The sequence below is a fragment of the Eulemur rufifrons genome, chromosome 15, assembly GCF_041146395.1.
Source record: "Eulemur rufifrons isolate Redbay chromosome 15, OSU_ERuf_1, whole genome shotgun sequence".
NCBI classification, from domain to species: Eukaryota; Metazoa; Chordata; class Mammalia; order Primates; family Lemuridae; genus Eulemur; species Eulemur rufifrons.
Genome location: NC_090997.1, coordinates 2,788,560 through 2,804,215, shown reverse-complemented (window position 1 = coordinate 2,804,215; position 15,656 = coordinate 2,788,560). Strand labels below are relative to the sequence as shown.

The window sequence follows — 15,656 nt, the reverse complement described above, 5'->3', positions numbered from 1 at the left end:
AGGGAATCTGCCAATCCAGCAGGAGGGAGTGGGGAGGGGCTGGATGGGGGTTGGCTCTTGGAAGGACAGCCGATGACTGAAGAACCAGACACCCACCTGAGCCCCCCTCTTTCTAACCTGCCTAGTGATCGATGGTCCCCAGGACCTCCGAGTGGTGGCTGTGACACCGACCACACTGGAGCTCAGCTGGCTGCGTCCCCAGGCCGAGGTGGACCGATTTGTGGTATCCTATGTCAGTGCCGGCAACCAGAGGGTGCGGCTGGAAGTGCCCCCTGAAGCAGACAGGACACTGCTGACTGACCTGATGCCAGGCGTGGAATATGTGGTGACTGTCACAGCGGAGAGGGGCCGGGCAGTCAGCTACCCGACTTCTGTCAGGGCCAACACAGGTATGGCTGGTTAGAGCTTAGGGAAGAGGGCCCTGGAGTCCAAGGTGTGGAGCCCCTCTAGGGAACCCCGGCCTAGGGCTCACGGGCTCCTCTGAATGCATTTGACAGGGTGCCTGCCAGTCTCAGGCACCTGCCGGGGGCCTTGCTCTGTCCCGAAGGGAGGTTGCAGGTTTGGCGACAGGAGGACCTGGCCCAGGGAGAGAAGCAGTGAGTAGGAGATGCTGTCTAATCCACTCAGATGAAGGAGGTTCTTATCTAAATTTAGGTACAAGGACAGGCCATGTGCTGACAGATCTTTTGGGGACTGGAATTAGGCAGATCACAGATCATCAGTCCTGTTGACTTTAGGATTGGGATTGCTGGGAGTTGGGTCTCAAGCAGTAATTTTCCACTAACCCTCAAGGTTTCTTAACAGCTGCCTGGATCTTTCTTTTCTTTTCCTGTGACAGGGGAGGCCCACCTTGCAGTAACTCACATTCTCTACCCCTCCCCTTTCTCTCCTTCAGATACACGGCCCCGCCCGCTGGCTTCTCTCTTGTTTCTAGGACATCAGCAGCGGTGGGCTTGGCGAGGGTAGCGGGGGACACTGACTCATTCTGGCGTTTCTCTTTCCAGGTGCAGGCGGGGCACAGGGAAGAGGCCTCCGGCTCCGCTGGGAGGGCTGGAGGGAGGGGCTGCCGTGGGGAGGAGCGCAGGGGGGAGCTGCCACTGACCTGTTCTCCTCCCCTTTTTCGCCCTGGCAGCACCAGGCCACTACAGTTACCCGGAGGTGCGCCCCCCAGCCCCGCCCCCCAAGCCCCGGCCCCGGCCGGCCCCGGCCCCGCGGCCCCCACAGCCCCCTCGGCCCTCGCGGCCCGCAGAGGAGGGGGAGGCGTCCCGGCCCCGGCCAAGCCTGCCCCAACCCCCGCGGCGGCCGTGGGGCAACCTGACGGCCGAGCTGGGCCGCTTCCGCGGCACGGTGCAGGACCTGGAGCGCCACCTGCGGGCTCACGGCTACCCACTGCGGGCCAACCAGACTTACGCGTCGGTGGCGCGCCACATCCATGAATACTTGCAGCGGCGTCTGGCGGCCGCCGCCCCAGCCGGCTCCCCCGCCCCTCCGCCCGGTCGCCCCCAGCCCACCGCCAGCTCTGATCCAGGCACCAGGAAGCGGGACTCCAACCAGGGCATCTACGGCCTCTCGCCCGAAGGCGTCGACCGGGTGGCTGCGCCTCGCCACCCCAAGCCCGAGGTGCTGGGCAGTTCCGCCGACGGCGCGCTCCTCGTGTCTCTCGACGGGCTCCGCGGCCAGTTCGAGCGCGTGGTGCTGCGCTGGCGGCCCCAGCCGCCCGCAGAGGGCCCCGGAGGTGAGCTGACCGTGCCGGGCACCGTGCGCACCGTCAGCCTACCCGACCTCAAGCCCGGCACCACCTACCACGTGGAGGTCCACGGGGTGCGGGCGGGGCAGACCTCCAAGTCCTACGCCTTCATCACCACCACAGGTAGCGTGGGCTGGGGCTGCGGGACCACCCACCCCTGTCCAGCCTCAGCTGCCGTTGGAGTCCCATGAGTTCCTCCCACTGCCTCACCCCTCAGACTACCGCGCCCCACCACACCTTCTACCTTCAGGCCCTCCCTGCCTGGCCCAGGCTGCAGGGAACCCCCTCAACAAAGCAGCCCTCCTGGGTCCCTAGAAGCCACGCCCACGGTCCTGGCATCGTTCTGTGGATACCTAAGGCCAAGGCAGCCTCATCTTTGGGATTCCCAGGGCACTTCTGCCAGGATTGCTGTTCTAAGCAATGACGGGGCATGGGGGGGCGGGGGGGGGGGGGGAACCTGCAAAGATTCACTGGAGCAGTTTGACTGGGTAGGGGCTGAAACCAGTGATTCCCACTCTGACTCACTGTGGTGAGGGTGGCTGAAGACTGTGGTCAGTGGTTACTGTTTTCCACAATTTGGCCTTGACCTTGAAGGGACACATCAGAACTGCTTGGGGATGGCCTTGAAGCCATCAGGCAGCATGTAGAGGGTGAAACCACTGCTTCCTAAGCTGCCTTTTCAGACCTCCTGGCTCACTTTATGCTGGTCTTTCCCACAGGAACGGTGTCCGGGCTTGGGGAAAGGGTGCTCTGTGGCTGCTGTGGGGAGGGTGGTGGCCCTCTTCTTCCCCCCTAGGACCCAGATGCCACCTGACCTGGACGTCCGCCCCCACGCCCTCTCTTTCCTCTGTTCTCACTGCCCACTCTCCTTTTGCATCCTCCCTCCCTAACACCACTGTCTCCTCCTTCCTTCCAGGCTTCCACTGCGGCACCCGGGGAGGGGGATGTGTGTGGGGAGGGACAGGGAAGTCTCTGGGGACTGGAGGTCCTAGAAGCCTCGTGGGGGCGGGGTAGCAGGCTTTATGTATTTGACTTGTTGCCTGCCCTAAGCGCAGGCCTGTCTGCTCAGCAATGTGTACGCGGGGTGCTGGGAGGGCTGGCAGACCTTCCGGAGGGCGGGGCAGCGCAGCTGGTAGACCGGGGAGTAGAAAAGGGGAGGGTCTCTAAGCTCTTCTGGGCTGGAGGGCAGAACCTGGGGACTGAAGATTCCTTTCTGGCTCTCATACTCCACTCTCCTCTTTTTCTCACCCTGCCCCTTCCCAGGGTCCTCACCCTCAGGCCTCTTGGGGGCTACCGATGAGCCTCCTCCCTCAGGCCCCTCGACGACCCAAGGGGCCCGGGCCCCTCACCTGCAGCAGCGCCCCCAGGAGCTCGGAGAGTTGAGGGTGCTGGGCAGAGACAAGACAGGGCGCCTCCATGTGGCCTGGACTGCCCAGCCCGACACCTTTGCCCACTTCCAGCTGCGCCTGCGAGTACCCGAGGGGCCGGGGGCACACGAGGAACTGCTGCCAGGGGACGTCCGCCAGGCCCTGGTGCCCCCACCTCCTCCTGGAGCCCCCTACGAGCTGTCACTTCGTGGGATCCCCCCTGGGGGCAAGCCTTCTGACCCCATCACCTACCAAGGCATTATGGGTACATCTTGGACCCTGCTCAGACCACTGTCCTGAGACTGGGGGAAGAGCTGGGGCTATCAGGTCTTGAGGGGTGGGATGGATATCAAGGGGCCGGTGGAGGATAGGGCTGACATTTGGGGCTGGGTGACAGGAGAAAACAAGGAGAGAAAAGAATTGTGGGTTCAGAGGGAAGATGGTTGGGGGGACCTTAGAACAATGATGGGGCTGGTGGGGAGAGGGGAGGAAGGCAGGAGGAGAAAAGTCTGAGGGTGGGATGGGGATTCAAGGGAGAGGCTATAGGCCTCTGGCCCTCCACCTGCAGCCTTCCTTGCCTCGCGGCCTGTGCCCACTTCCTGGTCTCTCCTCTGCCCTGCCCTGTCCTGTGGATCTCTCAGGGTGGGCATGAGAAGGCTCTGGATACTGACACTCAGCCCCCAACACCTCCTCCCTGGGAGCCTGGCTTGCAGCGGACAGCACCCCATCGTCCCCTCAGCCAGTCTTTGCTGGTCCCTGGGGAAGGGGGCTCCACAGCCAGCAGGACTTCTGAGATGGGTGGGGCTGGCAGGACCAGTGCAGGATAGGGCCTGGAGTGCCTCGTTGTCACATCCCCTCTTGGTTCCTGGCTGTGGTACCAGGGTGGCCAAATGTCTGCCTAACTCCAGGTCAGGCTGGCCACCAGGAGAGATGGTGGCAAGGCTGAGTGTGGCTCAGGTGGGCCGAGGAGCCTTCAGACTGCTCTGAAGCAGCAGCCAGGAGGCTTGAAAACTTCAGGCAGAACCACAGGGGACCTAAACTCCCCCAGAGATCCCAGTGTGCAGAGAGGCTAAGACCTTGTGAGGGTGGAGGAACTGTCACAAGAGACGAAGGAACAGAGATTGAGGGAGGAGAGCTGGTCACAGAGGGCTGGGGAAATAGAGGCTTCCAGGGAGGGAGCTGTCCAGGATGGGGAGAAGTAGGCAGAGGAGAGGGAAGGAGGCCAGGGACAAGGAAATGGGTCATCCACTGTGCTTTGCTTTTGCCCCCTAAATCCCAGACAGGGATGAGGAGAAGCCTGGGAAGCCCTCAGGTCCACCACGCCTGGGCGAGCTGACGGTGACGGACATGACCTCTGACTCCTTGCTCCTGCGCTGGACGGTCCCCGAGGGCGAGTTTGACTCCTTTGTGATCCAGTACAAGGACAGGGACGGGCAGCCCCAAGTGTTACCTGTGGAGGGGCCCCAGCGCTCGGCCCCCATCACCTCCCTGGACCCGGGCCGCAAGTACAAATTTGTCCTGTATGGGCTCGTTGGCAAGAAGAGGCATGGCCCCCTGGTGGCTGAAGCCAAGATCCGTGAGTGAGAGCAGTCATACCCACCCCTGCCCTCTGTGCCGTCCTGAAGGTCTTCCCAGTACTTTGGGAACCTGCTTCGGGAGCTCCAGGAAGGCTTCCTGGAGGCAGTGGTGCATGAGCTGAGTGCTAAAGGGAAATTAGTGGTGAGGCAGGCAGAAGAGTGTGGCCACAAGAGGATTGATGTCAGTGTCCACAGGCTGGAGAGCAGGGCACGTGGGGAGCTAAAGGGCTTAGGGCTTCCTGGGCCGTGCGGAGGGGCTAGGGCCTCATGTGAGGGCCCTAGAAGCCTCTGAAGGGTTAAGTAGGAGAGTGACACGACTGGATATTTATCTTACAAACAGTGCTGAGACTGCTGCAGAGGATAGCCGGAGAAGTGAGTTAAGAGCTGGCGAGAAATGGTGGTGGCTTCCCTGGGATGGTGGCATCGGGGCGGAGGTGGGAGGTGAAGGAAAGTGAGGGGCCCAGGCAGTCCCCAGGGTTCTGAGTCAGACGCTCCCCTCCGGAGGCAAGGAGCAGCAGGGAGGGGAACAACACAGTGTGGAGCGCTTAGATAAACATGTTTTGTGCATTTAATGAGAGTCAAATGTGTTCAAGAGGGTCTAAGCACGGATCATCACACTCCTTAAGGCACACCTGGGAGGCATGACCGCTTTGATAGAAGTGAGGCGGAGAGGAAGAAGGGGTGGCCTCGGGGTCCTACCGCCTTCTGGGTTTGGAGAGCGGAGAGAAGGCCTGCAGGGGGGTGTGGTGTCATCAGTGCCAGCAGACAGGAGCCAGGGTGAGAGTGTGGGGTGGGGGAAGAGACAGGGCCGCTGGAGCCCTGGGGGTGAACAGAGGAAGAGGAGCCTACAGGGTAGCCTGAGGGGTGACTTGCAGGGAGGGGCAGAGCCACGCAGGAGGGCACAGTCAGACTTGTCAGATTCCAGAAGAGTGATTCAAGGGCTGTAGAGCGTCCACAAGACTTAGCAATGGCAAAGTCACCACTGGCCCCATGAGAGCTGCCTGGTGGAGGGTGGAGCTGGGTTGGGAGGGCGATGGAGATGAGGACATGGCTGCAACCAGTGTAGACATCGCTTTCTGGAATCTGGGCTGGAAATAGAGAGCAAAGAGGGAAGACGGAAGCTGGAGGGAGACGCGCACGGGATGGGGGCGGGGAGGGGGGGACAGCAGCTTGTTTAAACGCTGATGCGCAGCTGCTAGGAGGGGAGGGTCGGTGATGCAGGGTGGGTGAGTCACCCGTGGGTCAAAGTTCCCAAGGAGGAGGAGCGGCCTGGAGCACAGGTGTGGGAGGCTGTCCCACATCGGAACGCCTCGGAGATCGTGCTGTCCTTGGAGGAGAAACCAGTGCTTAGTTAGGCTTGGAAGCAGTGGAGGTTGTGCTGGGAAGATTTTTCTGACTGTGGAGACGTGAAAGGGCCTGGCTGGGTTCCCCTTTCTCTGAAGCTCCTCCCTGCTCCTGGGTTATGGATAGAGTCAGGGCCACACTAGTCCACACAGTGCTTTTGTGTCCTTTGGAAGAGGGCACCCCTTCCTCTCAGACATAGCTGCTCACCAGAGCACATAGCTTGCTAAGGCAAGCAGAATGCTGGCTGGATTCCAGTCCCTCGCTACTCCCTCAGCAATGCACCTTTGTGCAGTGAACTACCTGCACAACCTCACATAGCATCCCTATATGGGAGATGGGTTCACCCTTATCGTATGACCTATGACCCTCCCTTCTCTCTGTCCCTCTCTTCCTAGTGTCTCGGAGTGACCCAAGCCCAGGGACCCCACCCCGCCTGGGAAAGCTGTGGGTGACAGACCCTACTCCAGACTCACTGCACCTCTCCTGGACTGTCCCTGAGGGCCAGTTCGACTCCTTCATGGTCCAGTACAGGGACAGAGATGGACGGCCCCAGGTGCTACCTGTGGAAGGGCCTGAGCGTTCAGTCGTTGTCTCCCCGCTGGACCCTGACCACAAGTACAGATTCACTTTGTTTGGGATTGCCAACAAGAAGCGGTATGGCCCCCTCACGGCCGATGGCACCACTGGTGAGTGGCAGCGCCTCACCCCCACGTGACCTCTCCCAGCCCTCTGCACTTGCCCTCAGCTGGAAACCAGCTGGACCCCAGCAGGATGGCTGACGCCGGCATCCTGGCCCCGCTCCTGGGCGAGAGCGAGGGGCAGCCAGCCTCCCCCACACTGCTGGGCCCCTCCCACCCCATTCAGCAGCTCCCCACAGCCCAGAAAGTGTGTCACACCCTGGCTGTGCCAGACTTCCCAGGAGTTTTGCACTCACACTAATCAAATAGCGACACCCCCCATGTGACATTGTGACATCCTGTGCAAACCCCAGCCCCGATCCCAGGCTGCCAGTTCAGCACCTGGCTGGATCCTCTTGCCTACAGCCCCAGAGAGGAAAGAGGAGCACCCCCGTCCTGAATCTCCCGAGCAGCCCCTCCTGGGGGAACTGACGGTGACTGGCGTGACCCCAGACTCCCTGCGCCTGTCGTGGACGGTGGCCCAGGGCCCCTTCGATTCCTTCATGGTCCAGTACAAGGATGCACAGGGGCAGCCCCAGGCAGTGCCCGTCAAGGGGGATGAGAACGAGGTCACCGTCCCCGGCCTGGAGCCCGACCGGAAGTATAAGATGAACCTGTACGGGCTTCGTGGCAGGCAGCGTGTGGGGCCCGTGTCTGTGGTGGCCAAGACAGGTGAGTCAGGGCTGCGCAGGCCTGGCCCCTGCGGTCCTCCAGCCTGTGAGCCAGGTCTGGCCTGGGCTCCTTCCAGCCCCTCCAGCTCCTCCTTCCCGTCTCAGCCCGGCTTCTCCATCTCCAAGGCAGGTCCCATTTTTCCATTCCACGCACCTGGACTTATCCCTCTGCCCTATTCTGTCCTCCCCGAAGACGTCCTCACCGTTCAGTCACTGTGTTTGCTCGCCCCACAGGTTTTACTGGGCTACATCACGGCATGGTTCAGGCTGTGGTCACTTCTGAGCTTCTGTCACCTGCTCCCCACACCCTCCCGCCATTGCTGCTCTGTTCACAGGGGGCAGATCCAGGTGCAGGGCCTAGAGCACCACGGTTCCCCAGCCTCCTTGCGGCGTGCGGAGGACTCCTCCAGGCCCCCAGCTCCCTGACTGGGAGGGGGGCAAAGGGCTCCCTCTCAGCGCAGCATCCCAGCCTGCTCCTCCATGTCCCCAGCCTCTCCCCAACCGGTGCCATTTCCGTGGCCTTTGAATTCTCTGCCGAGAGATAGTGTGATGTGGTGGTTGGGAGCAGACTCTAGAGCCACCTCCCTGAATCTTGCTACCAGCTTTGCAACTCGCTACCTAGGGGACCTTGTGCAAGTTAACCTTCCTGTGCCTCAGCCTTCCCTTCTGCCAGCGGGGACGATGGTTACCACTGCACAGAGCTGTTAGGATTAGATGAGTTGCTGTATGTACAGTACTTAGAATAGTGCAAAATGCCTCAAATCTGCCACTGGAGACTGCGCTGCTATTTCTCCCTGACTCTCTCACTTCCCAGTAACCTTTTTTGCTCCTCCCCTCCTTGCCTTCCCCATCCTTGCCTGGGTTATCGTTCGTGCCTGTTCCCTCCGCCATCTACTATTCGAGAGTAGTCACGGACCGAGGGGTGGGTCCCGGCAGGGCGGGCTTCCCTTGTGCCCTCCCCGCTCCACGGAGCCTCGGCAAAGACCTAACTGCAGGGGACGGTGGTAGGTGCCCACGGGGGTGTGGTACGAGAGCCACCCAGGGAAGAACAGGGCCTTTCCCCAGCTCCCACGAGCCCCCACCTGCTCCAAATTTTTTTTCCCACTCTGGCCTGGAGCCCTGCCTTAGCAATTCATTCCTTAGGTTTAAGAGGGGGGAGGGCCGGGGCTGCCTGGGGAGGCCTTAGCAGGTGCAATTCCATGGACATCTGGACACAAGGGGCCAGGCAGCCAGAGCTGAGAACCACAGGTGGATCAGCACCGTCACTGAACATGGTATAGAAGAATCCGCAGAGGTTTCCTTTCTTCCCATCTCAGCTCCTTCCTCAGATATGAGGGGAGACTCTTTACCCCCACAGAACCCACCCATATGGGATGCGGTCGGGGCTCATCTCAGCCCTCTCCAACCGTGAGTGCCCGAATGGCTGATACAAAGGCTACGTACGCAAGCCCCTAAGCCTGCGGCGTGAGGAATATATCTGACGCATGTCCTCTATTGATGACACCAGCAAGCAAGTCACCCTTTAAGCCTGTATCCCCCATCTCTTCTCTCAGCTCCTCAGGAGGGTGTTGGGGAGACCCCCAGCCCCACAGAACCCAGCACGGAGGCCCCAGAGCCCCCGGAGGAGCCGCTCCTGGGAGAGCTGATGGTGACAGGATCGTCCCCAGACTCGCTGAGCCTCTCCTGGACCGTCCCCCAGGGCCACTTCGACTCATTCACGGTCCAGTACAAGGACAGGGACGGGCGGCCCCAGGCGGTGCGTGTCGGGGGTGAGGAGAGAGAGGTGACCGTGGGGGGCCTGGAGCCCGGGCGCAAGTACAAGATGCACCTGTACGGCCTCCACGAGGGGCAGCGCGTGGGCCCCGAGTCCACCGTGGGCGTGACAGGTGAGTGAGGGGCAGGGGCCTGCTTTGGTTCCCTCCCACTGCTGGCCCTGACTTCCCTGGAGCCAGTTGCTCTCCGGCTCTAGCACAGCCATGAGGCCCCACCTGCTTGGGGAAGAACTAGAAAGAGCAGCAGGTCACTAGTGACTGGGGCTACAACCAGCTTTTGTGACCCTGAGTAGGTTTTCAACTTTCTATGCCTCTGTTTCCTTGTCTGTAAAATGGGGATAACACCGACCTCACCGAATTGTCGTTAGGATTAAAGGAGCTAACAGATGTAAAGCCCCAGCACTGGGGCCACACGGTAAACGTGCTCGTGGCGTTTGCTGCTGTGATCATTGTGATCATCCTTACTGTGGGGTCTGCTTTGTCCTCTTTGGCTGGTTCAGCTGTTGGTCAGGATGTGCGTGAGCCTGCAGCCATCCCACCCTGAACGCACCGGCCTCCGCGGGTCTCAGAAGCAGCGTCAGCCTGCGTAGTGCTTGGATGGGAGACCGTGCATGAGACATTGGCCTCTTAATCAGTGCAACGCAAAACTTTCTTTTGTTTTCTTTTTGTTTTTTTTTTTTTTTTGAGACAGAATCTTGCTCTGTCACCCCAGGTAGAGTGCAGTGGCATCATCGTAGCTCACTGCATCCTCCAACTCCTCCTGGGCTCCTGCGATCCTCCTGCCTCGGCCTCCCGAGTAGCTGGGACTGTAGGCACACCACACTACGCCTGGCTAACTTTTCTATTTTTAGTAGAGACGGGGTCTCGCTCTTGCTCAGGCTGGTCTCGAACTCCTGTCCTCAAGCGATCCTCCCGCCTCAGCCTCCCGGAGTGCTAGGATTACAGGCGTGAGCCACCGCACCAGCCAAAACTTTCATTAGCACTCATCCAGTGAGTGACTTCACAACAAAGAAGAGCATTCTTTCCACCTCCCTGTCTCCGGCCCAGTAATGGGCCACCTGAACCACTACAAAGAACCCAGCCTGGACACCTCTTGTCCAGGGCCTCAGTCCTAGAGGCTGAGTGGGCAGCAGTGCCTCTGGGACCCTCCTGCTGACCTGCCCAGCTTGGTCACAGTGAGAGGCATCTCTGTTCCCCTTTGCTCCCTGAAACAAAGACATACCTTTTTCAAAAACAACTTTTTCTGTAAGGGAAAAGATTAAAAACTTAAAAGTAGAGAAACAGATAGTTTTCCAGAACACTGTTTCTGTATTTCCACAAAGTTCAACCAGATAATGGCTTGGTTAATTTAGTTTCCAGAACCTTCCACTTCCAATTTCTTTTCTTTGCCTCCGTCAGCACTGAGGAGAGGGAGAGTTACTCTCCTCAGGGCCTGAGGTAGCAGGCTGGGGCAGGTGCCAGGACCAGAGGTGCCACCAAGGTTTCTGCTGGAGTGATCCTGGTCTTTTCTGTCCCAGGGAACCACACTGGGCTCTGTGAGGCCCTGGGGTGAGGACAGGCTTTGCCGGGCCCTGACTGAGGGGGTGCAGCGGAGGAAAGTTGATTTGGAACCTGACAAACCGAGTCCCACTCCTGGCTTCCCCTGTTCTCAGCTGTGCGATCCTAAAAACCTTACCCCCCTCCACCCTCAGCGTCTCCGTCTTCAAGGTGGAGCAAATGCTGCCCAGTAACAGAGGAAGTGATGAGGCTTCTCGCATGTTCTCAGTTCATTCGACGTTTGCCCAGACCTTCCCATGGAGGAATCCATGTCCTTTTTCAGAGGCAGGGTCTTGCTCTGTCGCCCCGGCTGGAGTGCAGTGGCACGATCATAGCTCACTGCAGCCTCCGACTCCTGGGCTTAAGCGACCCTCCCACCTCGGCCCGGAGTTGCTGGGATTATAGGCGTGGGCCACTGCACCAGCTGAGAAATCTGTATTTTAATGCTGGATATTTTGAAAGATGTATTTTTACATGTCCGGATAAAATGGAGGAGGCCCTTTCGGGAGGAAACGGGCACGATGTTCATTACCAATGCAGCAAGGGCTCGAAGTCGCCGGAGCCTGCTGAGCCTGGGGCCTACCTGGCGCACAGGGCTCGCGCAGAGCTGTCGCCAGGGCAGAGATGCATGGAGCTTATTAGAAACACTTCAAAATCGGAAAAGGACTGTCCCAGATGCAGCATGGGACCTGTCATACTCTTGAATAGTTAAAGTCTCACCTTTTCCAGTTAAGCCAAACCACCAAGAGTAAGGCTGGATGGTGAGGGACAGTTCATTCCCTCACGGAAAGAAGTTGCAGGAGAGCAGGTGGCAGGGGACGATGGGAGAGGTGGACATGTGGGACCTCGGAGGCCACTGTAAGGACCTGACTTTCACTCCGAGTGAGTCGGAAGCTACTGTAGGAACAGGCTCTGACTCGTGCGTTAGCAGGATCCCGCTGGCTGCAGACCCTGCCCCCCGGGGGTGGGGGCGGAAGGAAAGAGGTGATCTGGGAGACTGTTGTGAGAGTCCAGTGAGAGCCCCTGGTGCTTGGAGGTGGCGAGGACGGTCAGACTGGGAAGGCAGTGACAACAGGACTTGCCCACGGGGCAGATGTGGGGTGTAAGAGAGGACTCGGGAAGGAGCAGCTGGAGAAGGAGGCGGTTATTTCCCGGAGGTGGGGACGCGTGCTGGGAGCAGGTGTCGGAGGAAGCTCAGGTCCCAGTTTTGGACTTTGCGAGCCTGACTCACCGATGCGGCATCTCAGGAAGACGCTGAGCAAACACGAGCCTGGGGTCAGAGGAGAGGTCTGGGCAGGGGGTCTAGGTTTGGAGTCATTGACATACAGGTGGGCCCTCTGCCACTGTCCCAGGGTCTCAGTGACGGTTGGCAGAGCTCTCCCCCAGCCAGTGCAACCTCAGACACCTGGCAGGGCCCCAGCGAGGGATTGTTGGCCAGACGGATGTTGCCAGTCAATGCAGTTTTACAGCAAACCACCTCTTGGGGACCACAGAAATAATGGGCATAATTATAACTAAGGGAGAGAAGGTCCTTTCCTAACAGCTCCCTGCCATCTCTGTCCTAGCCCCACAACGGGAAGAAGAGACCCCTCCAGCTACCCAGCCCCCACTGGAGCCGCACCTGGGGGAGCTGACAGTGACAGATGTTACCCCCAACTCCGTTGGCCTCTTGTGGACGGTCCCTGAGGGCCAGTTTGACTCCTTCGTGGTCCAGTACAAGGACAGCGACGGGCAGCCCCAGGTGTTGCCTGTGGCTCCAGACCAGCGGGAGGTCACCGTCCTCAACCTGGAGCCTGCAAGAAAATACAAGATGAACCTCTATGGGCTCCATGGCAGGCAACGAGTGGGCCCCCTCTCCGTGGTAGCCGTGACGGGTGAGTGAGGACGAGGCAGTCCCCGTCCCTGGTTACCCAGAGCTCCTACCCCACAGCCCTTCCCCCAGCCCTGCCCGGGGAGCGCTCCCTCGTGGAGGGCCGGGCCCTGCAGGGCCTCGCTGGGCTCACAGGCCTCCTGGTCTGTTCCCTGACCCGTGGCTCCTCCTGGGCTGGAACCCCCCTGCCCTGGGGTCCTTCCCCATCTCCACTCCCCTCACGTCTGCTTCCATTCTGCCTAAATCCAGCCTCAGACTTTCTCTTTCCTTCTGCCATTGTCCACAGCTGTCTCCTCCTCTTCTCTTTACAACCCTACTGTGACTTGGACGTGGCTGCCACCTGCCCCTTCTGCCCTTTGTTCTTGGGGTTAACCGGCACACATCCCCGAATCCCTTCTCAGAGTCTGTCCTTGGCTGCGTGGCCTAAACTGCGTTCCTTTCTGGCCTGGGCGGGTCTTTCTCTCTCCCGGGAGCTGCCCTCTCTGGCTCCTGGCTCCGTCCTGCCCCTCCTGGCCCCCTGGGCATAGGTTCTCCACGATTTGGGCGTTGTTTTTCCGTGTCTAGGAAGACAAAACTCCGTGCCTTTTGTATGGTGGCATCTGGTGAAACACGTAGCCCCTCTCAGAGAGATGTTTTAAAATCTATAAAATAAAATGTATAGGATTACAAAGGAAGCCAATTATATAGATTTGCAATTATCAAAATATTTCTTAAAAACTCAAATTCATGATTTAGTAATACTTGGACTGACATTAGTTCATTACATAACATGTTGCGTGTTTAATAAACTACAACTTTTAGAAGAAGTAGTGATGAGCATAAATGGTACTTTAAAGTCTTTGTAATGTCTCTAACGCCGTGTAAAAACGTCTGTGTTGTCTATTGGCAGCAAAGTCACAGTACTGCGGCGGCGGGTTTCCTATTTGATCATTTCAGGTCGAGGTCTGGAAATGAAGGTGTGGCTGTTCCCACCTCAGTTCACAGCCCCCAAGGCCCTCAGCACCCAGGGGTTCTCCCCTCGAGATCTCAGCCATGTTCTCTGTCTTCCCGGATCCTAGATCCCCTCCCACCTGCCCCGGCCACAGAGGTGTCCACGGCGCCCCTGGAGCCCCGCCTGGGGGAGCTGGCAGTGGTGGACGTGACCCCTGACTCCGTGGGCCTCTCCTGGACGGTCCCTGAGGGTGAATTCGACTCCTTCGTGGTCCAGTACAAGGACAGGGACGGGCAGCCCCAGGTGGTGCCGGTGGCCGCAGACCAGCGGGAGGTCACCGTCCCCGGCCTGGAACCCTCCCGCAAGTACAAGTTCCTGCTCTTTGGGATCCAGGATGGGAAACGCCGCGGCCCCGTCTCTGTGGAAGCGAAGACGGGTGAGAGGCCCCGCGGCGAGCCTGAGGCCCAGCCTTCCCCCTTCCTCCCACTCCCCTCCCGGGTCTTCCCTTGTCCACCTCCTCTGTCTCCTTTGAGAGGCCACAGCCCTCCCCGCCTAAAGCCGTCAAGGGCCAGTTCCTGGGTCTGCCCTCCTCCCTGACCCTCAGAACTTGGGAACCAGAGGAGCCCAGCTGTGCCCCTTTCCTGGGGTTCAGTCCAGGCCCTCCCTGCCCCTGGGGGCTCCCTGTTGCCAGAAAGCTCTAGCAATAACAATGCCGTCAGCGTCCTCGCTGTCCAGGAAGGCAGCAGGCCAGCTCCTTCACAGGCCCCGGAATGGCTCTCGGGCAGACACCAGATCCTTTCCCAGTCTGAGCTCCCCCCAGGCACGCACAGGCCCGGTGGGAGGCTTAGTTCTCCCGGGCCACCAGCGTCCTAATGTCCCACCTCCCCACCTGCTGTCTGGCCCCCCGTCCTGTGCCCATGGGTGTCTTGGGGCCAGTCCCATCACAGTGTGGGCTGCTGGGTAAGAGGAGACAGAGCCGAGTCTGTGCCAAGCTGTGCCCTGCGGGGAGGTCGTCTGGAAGAGGCCGACAGCAAGAGGGATAAGACGAGGAGGGAAGCGAGGGGCGCTCTCTGGCCAGGGCTGACTCGGGCGGAGACCCTCCCCACTGCGGTCAAGCGGGAGAGGCGAGGGCCAGGTGGCGGCGGGGGTGGGAGGTGATGGAAATATTTGGGAGAAGCACTGACTGAGCTTTTGGGCAGTTCTGGGTTTTTCCAACCCCAGAGGGAGGCAGTTAAGGAGTCATTTTGGAAAAAATAAACACAGGAACCTTTCCTCTCTGTCAGCTGCCCGAGGCGACGCCAGCCCGGAGGCCCCGCCCCAGCTCGGGGAGCTGTGGGTGACGGACCCCACCTCAGACTCGCTGCGCCTCTCCTGGACAGTCCCCGAGGGCCAGTTTGACTCTTTTGTGGTCCAGTTCAAAGACAAGGACGGGCCCCAGGTGGTGCCTGTGGAGGGCCACGAGCGCTCAGTCGCCGTTGCCCCCCTGGATCCTGGCCGCAAGTACAGGTTCCTCCTCTACGGCCTCCTGGGCAGGAAGCGCCACGGCCCCCTCACTGCTGAGGGCACCACGGGTGAGGGGCACCCCCTGCAGGGCCCTGCTCTGCTCCCCTGAGGCCTGGGCAGCAGGCGGTCACCTGTGGTGGCTGCCACCACTGTCCTTCGGCCCCAGCCACTCGGGCTCGGCTCCGGCTCCCCGCACCCTTGCGCAAGCCCCTAGCGCCAGCCCCGTGGGACTCAGCCTGCCAAGCCCTGTCTCCGTCCCTCTCGGTCCTGCCCTTCGAAGTCACCCCGCCTTCCAGAAACGGCTCAGCCATTTCCTCTCCGTGTCTCCATCTCAGAGGCCTGGACTGCTGTGGATACTGGAACAAAGCATCCCCCAAAACCCCGTCTGGGGGAGGAGCTGCAGGTGACCAGCGTGACCCCGAACTCTGTGGGTCTCTCATGGACAGTCCCCGAGGGCCAATTTGACTCCTTTGTGGTCCAGTACAAGGACAGGGACGGCCAGCCACAGGTGGTGCCCGTGGAGGGCAGCCTCAGGGCGGTCGTCGTCTCGGACCTGCACCCCGCCCGTAGGTACAAGCTGCTGCTCTACGGGCTGCACGGTGGCAAGCGTGTGGGTCCCATCTCTGCCATCGCCGTAACCGGTGAGTGCAGCGGCCAGAAC

At 60.1% G+C, this 15,656-nt stretch overlaps 1 protein-coding gene across 1 annotated transcript in view; it reads left to right on the top strand.

Moving 5' to 3' along the window:
• Window positions 1-15,656, top strand: part of TNXB (tenascin XB) — a 53,850-nt gene that overhangs the window by 16,693 nt on the left and 21,501 nt on the right. The window contains 11 exon segments of the mRNA XM_069488592.1: window positions 126-389; window positions 1,133-1,870; window positions 3,011-3,379; window positions 4,394-4,690; window positions 6,431-6,721; window positions 7,079-7,384; window positions 8,937-9,269; window positions 12,257-12,565; window positions 13,620-13,928; window positions 14,776-15,063; window positions 15,331-15,636. Coding sequence (XP_069344693.1) covers window positions 126-389; window positions 1,133-1,870; window positions 3,011-3,379; window positions 4,394-4,690; window positions 6,431-6,721; window positions 7,079-7,384; window positions 8,937-9,269; window positions 12,257-12,565; window positions 13,620-13,928; window positions 14,776-15,063; window positions 15,331-15,636 — 3,810 coding nt within the window.